At 37.6% G+C, this 17421-nt stretch overlaps 1 protein-coding gene across 5 annotated transcripts in view; it reads right to left on the reverse strand.

Moving 5' to 3' along the window:
* Positions 1 to 17421, reverse strand: part of LOC140670445 (cell adhesion molecule Dscam2) — a 169945-nt gene that overhangs the window by 13197 nt on the left and 139327 nt on the right. For 4 of the 5 annotated variants that reach the window (XM_072901042.1, XM_072901038.1, XM_072901039.1 and 1 more), the window contains exons 10-15: positions 16186 to 16347; positions 9822 to 10163; positions 3868 to 4173; positions 1883 to 2182; positions 840 to 971; positions 339 to 478 (exon numbers count right to left, since the gene is read on the reverse strand). In XM_072901042.1, coding sequence (XP_072757143.1) covers positions 339 to 478; positions 840 to 971; positions 1883 to 2182; positions 3868 to 4173; positions 9822 to 10163; positions 16186 to 16347 — 1382 coding nt within the window. Of the gene's footprint in view, positions 1 to 338; positions 479 to 839; positions 972 to 1882; positions 2183 to 3867; positions 4174 to 9821; positions 10164 to 13276; positions 13559 to 16185; positions 16348 to 17421 lie in introns of all 5 variants that reach the window. The other variant, XM_072901041.1, reaches the window with a different exon arrangement.

Consider the following 17421-nt stretch of genomic DNA (forward strand, 5'->3'; position numbering starts at 1 on the left):
ATTTTTCTAAAAAAGAAAAGCGTATAAAAAAAGAGATATGCCTGAAGGAGCAATGCGGCGCAATTTAAATTCAGGTCAACCGAGATCCGTCCGAGAGGTGACAGCTGGAGAAAGGGATTCGTTTCGGGGCGAGAGATAGCTGGCTTTTTTTTTTTTTTTTTTTTTTTACGCGCGCAGGAATATCGATCGACCTCGGCCACACACCGGTGTCCCAATTGTTTTAATTCTCGGGGTGAGCGAAAACGAGCCGATCGGAGGGAGGATTTCGGTGGCGAAACGAGCGTCGAATATGGGATTTGGCTAAATGTAAATGATCGGACCTATCCTACGATACCTACGTCACTCGCTTGACTTCGACCCAGTTCGTTGTCGGCGTACATCCGGAACTGGTAAGTGACAGCAGGACGCAGGCCGCTCACGTGGCCGCGAGCACGTGTGCCCGGTACCGTCGTATGGAACGTGTGGTCGTGCCATACCTCTGCAAAAAAAAAGTGTACGTCATCATTACGCGAAGTTTTCATCTTCCGTTTTGAAGTTCCACGACCGAGGACATCGACCGCGCCGTTAAATTTCTGCGCAATCAATTCGTGCTCTCCATATGTATCAGATTGTTATTAAGTTTTAAGAATTAATATTTTATTATCATGTATTTGATTAAAATTTAACTTTCAAAAACTATTTCAATTAATTTACTTTTAATCTTTGCTGATATAAATCTATCCATTTTTATATAATTATTTCTTGTCTATTAATGTTCACTTAATTGCATGAGACATTACGTCTCATAACTAGAAGATCGATTCTTTTATTTAAATTGATTACAATATGAATACGCTTACCTGACTCTGTTTTATACTCGATTATGTATTGAGTAATCGGACTGTTCCCGTCTTGACTGGTCGTCCAACCCAGATTGATATGGCGACTGCCTTTCTCGATCACGTGAAGATTCCGTGGAAAGTCTGGCGGTTCTATATTCAATATCGATATAATTTTATGGGTTTTTTTTACACGTCGACACTAAATTTCACAATGTTCAAAAATTCACATTGTACATACGCTTTTAATATTAATATATGTATATTGGACATTTCTTCTCTCTTATTTTTTCATATATTTTCCAAGAATATACATAATTAATTAGCTTTGTATTAATAGAAGCTTGACACATATGTGGGTATAGCAAAATTCCAACATTTAATCTGAGATTTCAAATCACGTTACTCATATCCAATTTCCAGCGTGTCCTCTATTTAAAACATTTCACAATGCGAAATTAGAGTTTAGTAATTAGTTGGAAATTTTCACCTAATTCGGGAATAGCGGCAGAGCGCGTCGTGTCCAATGGAATAATTTTCGGTTATGATACGATTGTCGCATCCCACATTATGCATATTTCACCGGGTTATCCGCCGCAATACGTTCGCTCGAAGCGTATCTCTCATTTTGGAGAACATGTAGCATGCGCGAGGCCGCTGGCTCATCTCTCCCTCTCTCTCTCTCTCTCTCTCGTACGAATGTACATTAAATTAAATGGACGCGCGTTGTCGAGCGCCTGTATACATTACGATAATTACGTCCGGCGGAATAGCGTTACGCACAAATATCCAATGCCCCAAAGGTATCATCGCGATAGTACGCTCTGCAATAATTTCATACTCTCTACTGATAATCTGTACAACAACGCACAAACGATTATTATCATAACAAAAATATCAATTTATTTATATCGTTATTATTTCTCCGCGCGAGTATTGTTAAATTTCTTTCCGCATGTGTCAATTTGCCATTGCTGCGTTTTTACGATTCGACGTGAACGGTTCTCTTTGCGGGAGGATATATACGTTTTCCGGCAGAATTTATTGCCCAACCGTTTACGTACCTTGGATGTAAAGGTGAATCGTCATCTCGTCGCGGCCGTAAGTGTTGGACGCGATACAAAAGTATCTTCCGCTATCCTCGCGGCTGGTACTGATGAAGCCGAGAACGCTGACGACCCCGTCGGTGGTATTGTCCTCCTTCAGGGTGTAACGATAGTTCGAGAGCTTCGGATCCAGCTGGGAACCGGCCTTCTTCCAGGCTATCTTCAAAGGATGATCGCCTTTTGCCTCGCAGCGCAGCGAGGCGTTTGAGCCTAGTCTCGCCGTCTGATTGCGATGCTTCTCCACGAAATGCGCGGGAACTGCGCAATTAAGGAATGACATATGTGTGCAATAGACGTAGAAATGTATTTTGCCATTTCAGAATAACTCAGGATAACCGAGCAAGAGAGTTTTGTTTCTTGATAAAATCAAATTTTTCTCATAGAAGTGTTGTGTGGAAAACGATGGATTTGGTCAGACCAATAAATAATTAAAAAAAAATAATAGAAAAGTATAAACATATTTATAGGCCTAATCTAAATAATTTATTTTATTAGATAGAGTTCACACACATCATTTCTTATTTATATACGCATATATACATTCCGTCAAAAAAGCGCTACACTAGAAAAATAGGAAAAAATTATGAAATTTCAAATGCCTATAAAACACAGTTAATAATTATTATATCCAGGTGATTAAAAAAATGAAAATAAAGTTTGAAGTCTGTATTTTAAGAAACTTTTAACGCCGATTGCATGAGATGATTAGTTTTCCAATGACGAATGACACAATGAAGACTTGCAAAATCGGTTAATAGAAAATTCAGTTTAAGTTGTACAAAAGGGTGTATAAAAAAAGAGTTTAAATTATTTCCTTGTGATATTGCAGAACTTGATACGATAATTCGCTGACAATGAGTCAACCGAAAAAATAACGATTTCAAATTGCTTGTAATACAATTAAGTAAAAAATAATCATATCAAAGTGATTAAAAAAACGAAAATAAAGTCTGCATTTTGAGAAACTTTTAATGCGATTGCGAAGGATGATTAAGTTTTCTAATAGCGGATAACACAATAAAATCTATATTTTTATACCGGTTTTTTGTGGAATGTATATGCATAAATATATACGTATTTATATTATATATAATATATATATATATATTTATATTATATTGTAATATTTATATATACCTACATGTTTATGCATATAGATATTGTATTGTAAATTATATTTAAAAATTACAATATTTACAATAATTATTTAATAATTAAATTATAGATTGATATCGTATAATTAAAATTTATAAAAATTGAAAATTTAAAATGTATGATTAAAAGATATATAATGAATAACAAAGGTGAAAAAAAATTACATGAATCTTAATTTACACATTATTTCTGAAAAAGAAAATGTATTATGATTTTCACCGTTAATGTTTGTTCTGAAAACCAAGAGAGATCTGCGTTCTACAGAGAGAGTGAGTGTTCAGGCAATTTGATTATTTCGTGAGAAAATATTTTCCCATTGCCTTAGAAGGATAAAGCTCTAATTGGTTACATGGATCAATCGTCACACTGTTGATAATACGTGGAGCATCTTCGAGATCCAATTAGAGTTAATCACTAATTAGTGGGGAAGAGACTCGTCCTTCTGAAAGGAATTTTCAAGAGAAAAAGAGACATATTTTTTTCGCAAAGCTTTAGTTAACGCATTGAAGTACATATTTTCCGCAACTGCAAACGGCAACTGAAAGATGTGATAAATGCTTTCGCTTTCAAAAAATGACATTTCACGTTATTAAATCTCCTTCTGACAATTACTAGGCCATAAAAAGGATATTGTGCAACGTTAAAAGAGAGACCATCGAACAATCATGCCTTTTGTACTCTCGCTGTTATAATGAAGAAACGAGATTTCGCGCTTATAGGGAAGAGGGGGAGGGCGGGGGTCTTCTAGAAACTACTTATAAACTACTTATATATAAAATCAAACGTACCATTGACGGTGAGGTAAACGACCTTACTGAGCCCGGCTCCGATGCCGTTCATAGCTTCGCATAGATAAAAGCCCTCGTGATCCTCCTGCACTCGACCAAACACCAGCGAGCCGTTCGAGTGTATCCTCAGGTCCTGCATGTGCTCGTGGCTGGCTATGTCGTGATAATCGCCCGGTTTTCTGCCGCTACCGCGCCGCCACGTGACCAGCGGTGGCGGGAACCCGTCAGCGTGACAATGCAGGCTCAATCGAGGCATCCCCTCCGACGCGCGGGCGTCCTGCGGCTCCACCACCCAGCGTGGTGGTACTGATCCATAATTATTAATCGATTATTAAGCGATTGGACTTTCTCCGGATATAGCCGGCGGCTACTGCAACGACGCGATCCGGAAGTTCGCGTCTACGCGGTCGTGCTGTTTGCTCTCCGAAATCCTACTCCTTTTGTTTAATTTCAGATAAAATTTTGAATTAAGAAGAATTTTAATCTTCTCTCGCCTCTCGGCTAAGTGATTGTATTATTAAAAGAGTTAAGGTTGTCTCTGATAATATTTACGCCCGTCCGGGAAAGAGTTAATTCTCTGAATAAATTCTGATCGATTAATTCAGAAATCTTATATGTATATATACAAAATTATTATTTCCTATAAATATTAAAATATGTTTTATCGAAAATGTTTCAGATAAAGATTTATTCTGGTTTCTTTTCTGCCATGAATTTATTCTCTTCATTAGCTTGTACATAAAAGTATTAAAATAGTATTATGATAGATTACATGCATCAAAACGCATTATGAAATATTTTGTAAACTATTGATTTTTTTACGATTCTCTATTGTAATATTTTTATATACAATAAATACATTTTATAAAAACTCGACTTGTGTCGGAGAAATCATATCGGTTTTGTTTAAAAAGACAAAAATAATCTGGACCTCTTACAAGCATCTCCATTTGAAACAAAATTGTATGATTCTATTTGAAATCAATTCTATCTGAAAATATTTTTCTATAAAACATTTTAGGATTTATTCGAGATGACATAAAGGTCATGATAACATCCTGTACATATACATACACACAGACATAGCAAAGCAATGTAAACAAATATAAAACAATTAATTTAAAAAAAAAAAAAACGTAATTATGTTGAACAATTATTAGACTCTCAATCGTGTCTTGCTAGGATAAAGGATTCACCGAGAATGAAGACTTCCGGATATCGTCGCGCGACGTTTCTCTGCTTTAAGCTTATTGTGCCGAGGCAAGAGCGAAAAGTTCTTGGGGAGAGGATTGGCCTACTGTAACTTCCTACTTTAGCTGCCGCGAAAGTAAAGAGAAATAGGATTTGAAAATGCACGAGAAAGAGAGAGAAGATAGAAGAGAGAGAGAGAGAGAGAAAGTGTCCCCTCGGGATTGCGGATAAACGGCGCGAAACTTTTACTGATAAAAATTACGGACTGTCCGCTATTTGCTTCCTTTGTATCTTCTTCTCTCCCTTTCGTTTCTTCTTTCTTTGTCTCGCGCATATATCGAGACAGGGATGAGAACGGATGGGAGAGAAACACAGAGAGAAAGATAGGTTTGGAAAATAAAGGGAGAAAAACGTGTGCCAAACGTGCGCGCTGGCTAAAAGATTTTTCCATCGGGGACAAATCATAAAATAATATCGATGATTAACACCGCGATAACCACAGAGAACAGAGCGGTACAAGTGATACGATAAATTGGTGCTGTGTGCAAATCCAATAGAGCGTATATGAATGTGCACGATCAATTGTTGCGTACAAATATACACACAAAGTGCACGAAATACGCGCCCCGTTTGAGCCAAACTATCGCGCGAATTTTATATAAATATTATATATATATATATATACAAACACACGCTCATTTACATAATGTAGCGTGTATTTATGCGTTTGCAAGCAAATTATCCGTCCGATTGTAATTAATAATTGAAGAGTTGAAAGATATTACGCACTATACCATATTGCGAGAATTGAGTTACGTGAAAAAATGTATAATTTTCCATTTCGACAATTTCGTGGATGATAATTTATACGCGATATCGCACAATAAAATCATGACACATATATTTATACGGAGATAACTATTATCGCAATTTATTTTAGTCGATAAAGCGACAATTTTTTTTTTTTTTTTTTAGCGAGATACGAGGTTCCTTTTTTAATCATAAAATTATAGTTCTCTCTCTTTTTCCGGAGAGCAATCAAGCTTTCTTCTTAATTTGAATATTTTGGCTTTGATATCTAAATTGATTGGCTATCGATCTCAATTCAATAGAAATGTAACGTCCCTCAATTCCCTCCTACCCTTCATTGCTGTAACGATTTCGCATCAGAAACCAATTCTTTCGGCAAACGTGCGGATCAAACGGGACCGATTCCTCTCGGTGGGTTAGATAGGTGGCATACGAATTTTCGATGATGCGGAGAGAAAGGAAAGAAGATGGAAGGAAGAAACGAGGTACGAGGAGTGGGCATCGTATTGGTTAGATCGGTATGCGCCAAGGGATTAGGGACGCTCAGGATCAAATAAGAAAGAAAAATAACTTGTGAAAAACGTGTCAGTGCAGATATGCGTGTGCTGGGTGAAGTGAACGTGACTCGGTGCTCTAAAATTGAACTACGAGATTGCTGCTGTTGCTGCTGCTGCTCGTTCGTCTAACTCGTCGTGGCTCACACATAAGACGATATGGTGCTATATATATCTATATAAATATACATACACACATATATGTATATATATATATATATATATATATATATATATATATATGCGCAAAATCGAATTTTGTGCAGAATGCCTGCGTATTGGCCCTCGCATGCAGTACATTTTTCATTCTAGGCTACTGCGATCGTGTTGAATACGACAAACGAATATCATATCGGCCGAAATTTTATATACATATTTCTTGTTCTACGTATATTTTTTTTATATATCTTTTTTTTATATTTTATTGTCTCTCTTCCAACATAGTGATTTAGCAGTTTCCAACACGTTAATCAATACGCTTAAAGGGATCCTAAAACTGTTCTATATTGCCGATCAAAATCTAATCTAATGACAATACATTTACTTAATATAAAAGTTGCAATTTATACACATAAAATAAAATAGGTTCCCACTGTAAGAATTACATGAAGGAATATTTGTGAACTTTTAGAAATGAGTTTGGAAGTCTAGTAAAAACATTTTGCTGCACAACATTTTCTTCAACGAAATGTTTTTTATCTAGACTTTCTAAGCTCATATCTAAACGTTCACTAATATTCCTTCATGCAATTTATTATATCTGGAACTTATCTCATTTTGTTGATACAAACTGCAAGACGTTTGTATCAAGCAATTATTGTTACAATTTGGTCCTAGAAACCGATAAAAAACTGTAATTTCTTAACTTTTTTCTTTATTAACATAAGTTCGGAAAAGGTATATACTTTTCATCGTGGAAAAAAATTTATCATTCTATACAACTAATAAAAACATTTTGATATAATAAAAATATCAATAATACAGGACGGTTTAGGATCCTCTTAAGGCGTAAATTGATAAGACTACTTGTTAAATTATTATTCGACGTTAAAGCATTTTGAAAGGTAGATGAATTATATTTTTCGCCAACGCTCTTTCGTAACCAAAGGGTTGGGTGTCGCGTTTGCATTTGACACTCGCGAAATTAATGCGAGGGAGTATGCGATCGTAGTACTTAATTATCGCGATAAGGGGTAGAGACAGGTGCGAGTTGGAACACGGTGCGCGAGTGTGTTGGATACATATCTAGATAGAAAATACGATATATGTGCGGTGCGAGACCGCGTGAGGGGGTGAAACAAACGTTATATTATGCTGTGCTCAAGTGCGTTGGTGCGACGGGGTTGCTGGCTGGGCGGCTGCTGCTGCTGCTGCTGCTGCTGCTGCTGCGTCATTTCGCGTGTATCGTCTCGGAAAAAAGGACTCTAAGGCTGCGTTTATCCGGACGATGCCGTTGCCCGTTTACCCGGAATGGCGAATTGTCCTCGTGAATATCCGAAATAGCGCGTAACATGTTTCCAGAAAAATTTCGGACGCGACTCTCTCCCGTTTTTTTTTTTTTTTTTTTTTTTTAATCAGCAAACTTTTCGCGTGGAAGAGTCATTTTTGTTTCAATTCTTTTGTGAAAAATTCAACTATTTTATCTCAAAGACCGATATGTGAAAAAAAGTGACGTTTTATCAGTGATACAATCTCACTTCTGAAAATTTTCAAATACGCGATACGTGGACTCTCTGTATAAGAAAATATTACCTAGAATGGCCCGGAAGACAGATTTTTCAGAATCAAAAGTCTCGTTCAGAAAGATTTTAAATAGAAAATCAGAATTTATATAAAATTCTATAACTGCTAATATATAAGAAAGACAGAGAAATTGACTGACAAATAACAACTAATATGACACGTGAGACACATGTCATTGACAGAACTAAATAATAATTGCAATGCATTCTATTTAAAGACTTTTAAATCAGACATCTCTCACATCCTTCCTCTAGAGACATTCTATTATATTTCGGTTAATTATGTAACCGCTTATCACATCGCAATTAATCGGCAAAACGCAATCGATAGACGAATCTACGAGGGAGATTTTGTTATCGATAGCTCCGCGTTGTTAACAATACATATACGCGTACGGTGGTCTCGTTTAACGGCACATGTGTCATAATTCACGGGGGGTGCGGATATTACTTTTGTGCACACAAAGCTAAAATCCGCCGCGTTCGAATTCCGAGCGCGCGCGCGCGCGCGCGAACATAGTCGATATTCTTCCTCGATATCCGGATATTCGCTGCTGCAAAATCCGAGCGCGCAGCCCTAGGGTGACTTCCGCATCATGCTACTTTTTGACGGACGGCTGCGGTGGCTGCTGCTGCTGCTGCGGCTGCGGCTGCGCTTACGTGACGACGATACGGCGACCGCGGGTGAATGAAATCGGAGGGTGACTCGGCATTTTAATCGCCAACTTGCATTATCATTCGCAAATTCCACGGCTTGATCGCCTGGGAATTTAATTTTTATTTCGCGAATCCCACGCTCTGATCGCCAGGGAATTTAATTTCACACTCTACAATTTGTAATTTATCCGAATCGCGCATTCTATCTTTCTGCGTTTAAATCACAGTCGTATGATTAGACACCGCAAAATAAGGTTCATAACGTAAAAAAATTACGTTAAAAAAAATTATTTTTGTGTTAACAGTGATATAACACGAAATGTACAGAGATATATAGGGCACATTTTATTTTAACAAATAAATATTTAAAAACAAGTACAATTTTAGAGAAAAATGTTTTAAGCAAACATTGTTAGGGAAACGTAAAATGGGGATCTTCTTTTAACTTCTAGTAATAGTCAGAAAATCAATTTTTAAATAAGAAACCTCATTTTTTACATTATATAATATATAATATAATATAATAATATTTTTCAAAAGTAAACATTTTTGTCTCTTGATATTTTTCTTCAAAGCTAATTTCCGAAATATTTTACGTTAAAAATCATAATATAATATATAGTATAGTTATGTTAAATGAAAACTTTCACTTATCTGTAGAAAAATAATTTAAATTTTAAATCACGCTTTATTAGTATAAAAAATAATAAATAATTTTTCAACTTAATTTATATGTAAGTGGTATCTTTCATTATCTTTCTTTCTTTCTTTCTCCAAATTAATTAAAAAGATTCTATTCGGCAACCATCTTCACCCTCCAGACTCGTCCACCCGCCGCCGCTACATCATCGCGAATACAATAGTGCGCTGCCAGGTGCAATACAGTGATGTGCGAGAGAGAGAGAGAGAGAGAGAGAGAGAGAGAGAAAAAAAACACACAGACTCGGTGCGTTTTCCGCGGTGCGGCACAGCTAGTGCGGTAGAGCTCTCTTTACTTTACCACGAACGATCAACTCGGCCGTCCAGAGGACCTCGGCCACCGAATTGCGCGCCAAGCAAGTATAGTTGCCGGTATGAGCGGCGGTGACGCGCTCGATAACTATGGCGCTGGAATGAGCGTCAATGTTGGTTACGCGCAGCCCAGGGGGTGTCTGCGAGTGGTGTCGGGGATCGTTTACGGCGACGTTTACGGCCACCGTGCCGGGGGTGGAAATTGGCTCGCCGTCCTTGGACCAGATGATCGTGAACGGCGGATCGCCCTTCTCGACCATGCAGGTCACCTGGGCCCGCAGGCCCTCCGACAGGTCCTTCTTAAAGCTAAAGGGAGCTATGGTGGGCGGAACTGCACAAAAAAAGAGAGAGAAAACATGGTGACTGTGAGTGTGAATGGTATGGTGTGCGTGTACACGTGTAGCCTTGTTGTAGAGTTGTGGAGGCCCGGTGGACCTTTGGAGGTGGTCTTCTCCGCTGTTGGAGCTTCGGTTGAACCTTTTCCGCTTGATGCGCATCGCAGATCGGTTAGAATCGCGAGAAATAAGTGCAGGTAGTCCTGATCCGTCGTCCCGAAATACGAGACTTAACCACTGTCGTTAACCAAGTCCGGAGACTGAGCGCAGTTAGTCCGGAGGAATACGGGTGAAATTGTTGAGTTAATAGTTTGACCAGCGAGTTTCGCGGGTCAGTTTACACAACGGCGGATCTGTGGTCGAGGTCTGAGAGGAGTCTTTGAACGTGGACTTGCAACGTACAGACTGCCAGACATATTTTTCCCGCCTCGCTAGAATTGATGGAATAAAATGTGAAAAACATTGTGAGACTCTCCGTTGATCAATTAGTTGTGAAAGTGTCACGTGTGAGAATGATTTAATTTAATTTTCTTGCATGCCGATGCGATACGTTGTGTTATATATTTGTTGTGTGGTCGCGTAAGAGTGTGTCTGTACTGAAACAAACAGAGAGAAATAATGATGAATGAAAACTATGGACAAAATTAAAATAACGCAGAACGAGAAATGTTGTTCCATTAATGTCGACATTAAATATATAATAACGCATTACATACACAATATATATGCAAATGCACATTTCAGAATTCTTCATCAGTCATTTAACACACGGAAATTTTCAAGTAGCCATTATTTATCATTACCGTGTCATTAAAAGCCACCTAAAGCGAATCGCCAACAATTCGCGACATCTTCCTGCATCGCTGACGATGAAAGGGTTTATGGTTCCGCGATAGCATCGTTTAACTGTATACGTTTCCGACGTTCGCAGAAAGCGGGTCCCCCGAGTGTTACGACACTCGTGTATTTCGCAAAATATTCACCGGCGAAACAATCAAGTAGAAGCGAGAGAGGGCGAGGGTGAGAGAGATCCCTCTTCGTTCCCGGTCGTCGACTTTTCGATGGGAATACGCTCGTCGCGACGAGCGTAATGCCGCGGAACAACAATAATAACTTGCCTCGTTGTGCACCTCGTGCGATACCGATGTATACACCGGATACAACCCAGAGAACGCCGGAGCCCCCGGGGGTATTAGAACAGAACGCGACGGTTGTTTGAGAATAATTGAGAAACCGCGTGCGCACAGCCGGGTACAGGCAACGTAACGTGAGTAATGCCCAAAGAGGTCCGTCGTACGTGTACATGTGCGCGTGTACGTACGTATAAAAGCCAGGAGAAGGACAGGGAGGAAGAAGAGAGGGTTCTCGGACGAGGCAACAAAGAAGCTCTTGCGGCAGACACATTGAGTTGATAAATTTGCGTCGCATAGTTTCGAAGCAAGTAGAGCGCGAATTCCCGACGAAGATAATTTGGCGGTCGACGGTCCCTTAATTGGCGTCTGCCCCAACGTTATCGATAGCGAGCGCGTGACGTTAATTCGCGTGCGAATGCGATGTAGATTTAAAGTAAAAAAAAAAAAAAAAAAAATGGTTTTCTATCTACGGCCAAAAATTTCTATCTTTCGAGTTTAAAAATATTTTTAAATATGAATATATAAATATTACGGATTATATCAATGCTTTTAAATATGAATATATGTATAAATATTTAATACATGGGAAATAATTTACACTGTTTTCGAGACTTTTCAATATTCGCGCAATTTGCGGGAAAGATAAATAGAATCGCTTCCCTCAAAGAGAAACTAATTTCTGACAGCGCGGATTATCATTCGCGAATTAATTTTATTCCACGCGTACACGGGGACACGAAATAAATAAATACGCACGTAGGAGGCACACAAAGAGAAACAATCTGTTCCCCCTGTTTGTTCTTTGCTCGTCGACGAAATGCGGAAATCGCCCTTAGGCGACTGGTTCGCTCGTCGTCGACGGCAGCTCCCGTCGACGTTTCGCTCGCGGCCATTCGCTCGTCGAAAGAAGCCGCTTTTAATACACGCGCGCCATCCTCGATGAGGGGAGAGATGTAAATTCTCGGGGGGGGGGGTGGATGTTTGTACAGGGGTTTGCATAATACCTAACGCGCGCATCGACGGTTGTGAAACGTGTGGAAGTGGCCCCTCTGTACTCTTTAGCCTTTGAGTGATAAATATCTCGCCTCTATTTGGAGTGCTTTTTTTTTTTTTTTTTTTTTTATAATAGAAGCCGAAATAGGTTTGATATGTAATCGCGAGAGATCTCGACCGCGTAATCTTCGACGAGATTTTTTTCACTGTTCCCTTTTCATTCACGCTTTTAAATCACGCTCGATCGAATCTCGTCGATTTACACGGACGATGAGAGAAAAAAAAAGTCAGATCATTTCAATGTCGGCATTTCAAGAGTTCGCGCGAGGATATCAAACTTTTTATCCTTCCTATATCGACGGTTATTATTCCATCGCGGATTGATCTTTTGCTTTGCCCATGAGATTCATGCGCTGAAGTGGGGCTGCTCGAGAGTCGCGCATCGATTAATAGCGACCACCGTATTTTTTTTTTCCATTTTTCTGCCCCCATCACCGGGTACCCGTCATCAATGGAAACGCGCGTAACCGCCAAGTACGATTGGAAGAGAGCTTTTAGCGGAATCAGAACCGCCAGTCAAGGAAATAAAAATGGCTATACTACTCGAATGTGGAGATTGATTCGAAAAATCAGGAAAAACTTTCTCGAAACGAGAACCTCGAGAGCTTGAAGTTCTAAAACTGACGGAATTTTAAAAAAATATCATCAACCCTTACGAAATATAGTGGAATATTATTCCACGTTAGATGTGAGGATCGAATCAGATGACAGCCACCCGTGTTGTACATGTATAACGAGGAGAAAAAAAAATCGTCATTTTTCAGGCGAGATGAGTGGAAAAAAAAAAAAAAAAAACATTCAATCTGAAATGATTCTCGGATGCAGCTTTTTTTCTCTTTGAGAGCGGGAGAGGGGGAGAAAAAACGAGGCGACGGGAGGGTTTTTTTCCGGCATCTGACGGATAGGCTGCGGCCGCTGCGTACCATGGACCAGGAGGGATGCTGTGCGAGATGTCTTGGCGGCGTCGTTGCTCGCCACGCAAGTATAGTTGCCGTTATGCGCGGTCGACGCGCTCTGTATCCTCAATGCGAGATCGAACTCGCCGATCTGATGCGTCGTGGCCTCCCGCGGCTTCAACGGCCTGCCGTCCTTTAGCCAGGTGATCTTCAGAGGCGAGTCGCCCTCGCTGACCGCGCAGGTCACGTGCACCCGCGCGCCCGCCTGGATATTGTCGGGAAAGCTAAACGGATCGATTTTAGGTGGTACTGCAAATTACAAGAAGTACGAGAGTTTATTTTTTACGATGCGATGACCTCCGTCGTCGGCGTCTTCGTCATCCTCATCGGCGTCGTTGTTGCGGAAGGAGTCGAGTCGAGAGAAAAAAAACAGCAAAGCGCTTTTTGAATGTGTCAAACCCCGAATGAGAACAGAAATAATTATTTATGTAATATTTTAAAATACTATATACACCGAAAAAATTATATTCTTATCTTAAGAAATATTTCACTTATCTTTATATCTTTCTCTAAAATAAGTACCAAAGAATGCTTTTAGTTTGAGAAAATCCCTCTAAAGAATACAGTAGTCTTAGATATTCTTAATATTTAAGAATATATATTGAACGATATATTACTTAATATTTGAAATTATTATTCTCAATAATAAAAAATTAATAAATATTTATTATCACTTTGACAAGTTAATAGTTCTTATACTTAATATAGTATAAAGTTTTTTTTACCTAATTTATATATAAGGTATTTCAAAAAAAACATCACGTAAAGAAAATATCTTTAATAGGTATTCATTAAAAATATCTATTAAGCGAATTTATAAAGTACATATTTTTAGAATACAATTTTTTCGGGATATATATTTAATTATTAGAGAGAATGCATCAGATTATCTCCAAGTCATAGAATAACATTGGTTTCTCCAATTCTTCCTCTCTGCTTAACTGCTTATTTTTTAGTCTTTTAGAATTATTTTTCCTCAAAAATACGCAGAATAATACAAAACTTGTGCTACATTTTTTTTCAATGAAATAACACTGTAGAAATTTAATAGAATATATATTTGATACTTTTTTTGTCCATATATATGCTCGACTTTTGCGATCCAATATTCTCTCGACTCAAAAAATTTAGATTGGGAGTATGTACATGAAGAGTTTCAAGATTGCGGGATCTAATTTTCTCACTAACCGTCGCAAACACATTTTATATATCCTACCTGCGTGCTTTGCTCGGCGTGATAGCAGCATAAAAATCATGATTATCTGAAATTGTCATTAATCCAAAAGCAGTGTTGAAGATATAATATTTATTAAAATTCTATTGTCTATCCTCTTAAATACTGTGCTAGAAATATTATTAGAACATATTTAATGATTATATTACGTTATTTAATGGTACGACAATGTCCCTTCAAATTTTTAACGTTCATCAACCGTATATTCAATAAATCATTAGTAATAGAAGCAACTCTATTAATTTCGGTAGCTCGAAACATTTAATCAAATATGTGTGTGTGTGTGTGTGTGTGTGTGTGTGTGTGTGTGTGTGGTTAAAAAATTATTTTATTAATATAATATATATCTGTTACATAAATTTATTATACGAATAGTTGGAGAATTAAGGTAGGTTTTAGAATTTTAAAATGCTCTTTATATGTAACCATTATTGATGCACTAGAATGGCAATAAATTCATAGCTCATACACGTGGAGAATAAACGTATGGAAGTTCTTGCGAAATAATTTATCTCCCGAAATATCCCGTTACGCGAGAGAGAAATCTTACGGCCAAACGTAGAGCGCCTTTTGCGGTAGAAATGAAGCGGCTGGGATTTCTTTTTAAATCATAGAAAGTTCGTTGCACACACACACACACACACACACACACACACACATAAACGCACCATTGTAGTATATGCGAGGTAGAGGAGCCTCGGCCGTTCGATCTCGAGAAATAAAATGTGTACTTGTAGTTCTTCCTTTTATCTTTTTTCTATATTATACACACGAGACTGTATTCGTACTATGTGCATGCGGAAGAAGCGCTACAAATTTTTCTACGACGATTCTTTCCGCGGTGTGACGCATATCGAAAGGAAAATTGTCGTGCTTCAATACGCGAGATAAAAATTCACGATTCGATAAAACGTTCGCGCAATTCTGCGCGCACGGCTATCAATTTAAAATTCTTTCACGAAGAAAGACGAATCGGACATTTCCTTGATATATGCGCTCTAATTTTTTTATCAACCACTTGCTATATCCAAGCTCGTGTTTTCAATGACGTTAATAATTTTTATAATATATATCTGTATGTATATACAGAGTCCTAAAACTCCACCGAATGACCTTTTGATGATTGACGACATTTTTGTCAAAGAAAAAAATTGTCTCTCGAATGAGCAGAGAATCTGTTATTAAAAGCATATCCGGTATAGGTTTTATATTCTATTATATATATTATATATATTTTATATTATTATTTTGTTCTTTAAATTCTTTAAAATCCAAATTGATCAAAATATTATATATAGTCAAAAGAAGATTTTAATTCACAATTTTCACGTTTAACGGTGTGCGACAAATCCGGAAACGACGTGACGCGCCGTGCGATTTCTCCCGATAAATCGACTTCATCATGAAAGCACTTCGTCGCGATTACTGGCTACAACGGTCGACTTTGCGGATGGTCTCGAGGGGAACCGCAGAAAATCCCGATAAAGCGGATCACCGTTATTGTCGAACGACGACCTCGCTTGTGGGACACTGTTGTTCCAATTTAAACGGACAAAAATCTCCGTATTAAAAAGAAACGGAGATAAATCAAGTACACAGTGTGTATACATGACAATGAACGCGACTGAACGCAAGACCTTACCTTTGACTTCGATGTGAATGGTCTGCGAGTCGGAACGACCCTGCTTGTTCTTCGCGGTGCACGTGTACGCACCGCGATCGGTACTGCTGTCAACTCGATGCAGCACCAGCGTACCGTTCGCCGACACATCCTGACGACGGCTGGTCGGTAGTATTTGACCATCTACGAGCGTTTTATTTATATATTTATGACATTAGAAATATTAATATTTGTATGAGGTTTTTTTTTCACAGGACATTTATTGTGTATAATAAATATAAAATATTTATAGACACATGATATTTACAATTAAAACATATAACTAAAATATATAACATACAACTAAATATATAACTATATAAAATAACATAAAAATAATTTCACTCGAATAAAAAAAAAAAAGAAAGAAACGGCGCATTTATAAGAAAGTAGGATAATAATTTTTAAATTAATATTGCAATTTTTTAAATAAAGAAATAAAATTAATTAATGGGGTTGAAGTTTTATGCTGAAATACATTGTAATTGGTTCTATTAATCAAATTTGATGATTTTATATTTAAATGGTATTCTTTTATCGTCAAATAAAATAACGAGAATATTTTCATCCATCGATGCGTGTACGAGTTTTAATCGAAAGTGGAAAATCGTGGTTCACGAAAGTGCGATATTTGAGTTTAAATTATGCATTTGCTTTTCACTGCTCGCCACGTAATTCGCGCGACCGTAGCATTGTGGAAATGCGGTTTTCCACTGAGTTCGCACCACATTGGCGACGTTACGGCGATGCAGTCGAGTGTTCAATATGCTTTCATAGTCGAGACGACCGACTTTGAAATTGTTGTCGAACTGAAGTCGCTTTGGTGTGCAATATATATTTTAGAAGAGAAGCAGCTAAACACGCACGAATACAATGGTTTACAGAATTAAATAAACATATATGCTGTACAATCATATTTAAATATAATACACAACAAAATACGTGAACTGAAGTATGAAATATAAAATCATAAAAATATAGAAAATATGTGCATACATGAATTGAGAATATTCTTTACAGAAATATCAATGTTTGTAGAATATAAGATTTTATTTTCACAAGACATTATTATTATTGTGTATAATAAATATCAAATATTCACACACACATATACAGACAGGATATTTACAACTAAAACATATAATTAAATTAATTATTTAAACTAAATATAAAATATATATAACATACAGCTAATATATATACACCTATATAAAATAA

This window comes from Anoplolepis gracilipes, chromosome 10 (genome assembly GCF_047496725.1).
Source record: "Anoplolepis gracilipes chromosome 10, ASM4749672v1, whole genome shotgun sequence".
Classification (NCBI taxonomy): domain Eukaryota; kingdom Metazoa; phylum Arthropoda; class Insecta; order Hymenoptera; family Formicidae; genus Anoplolepis; species Anoplolepis gracilipes.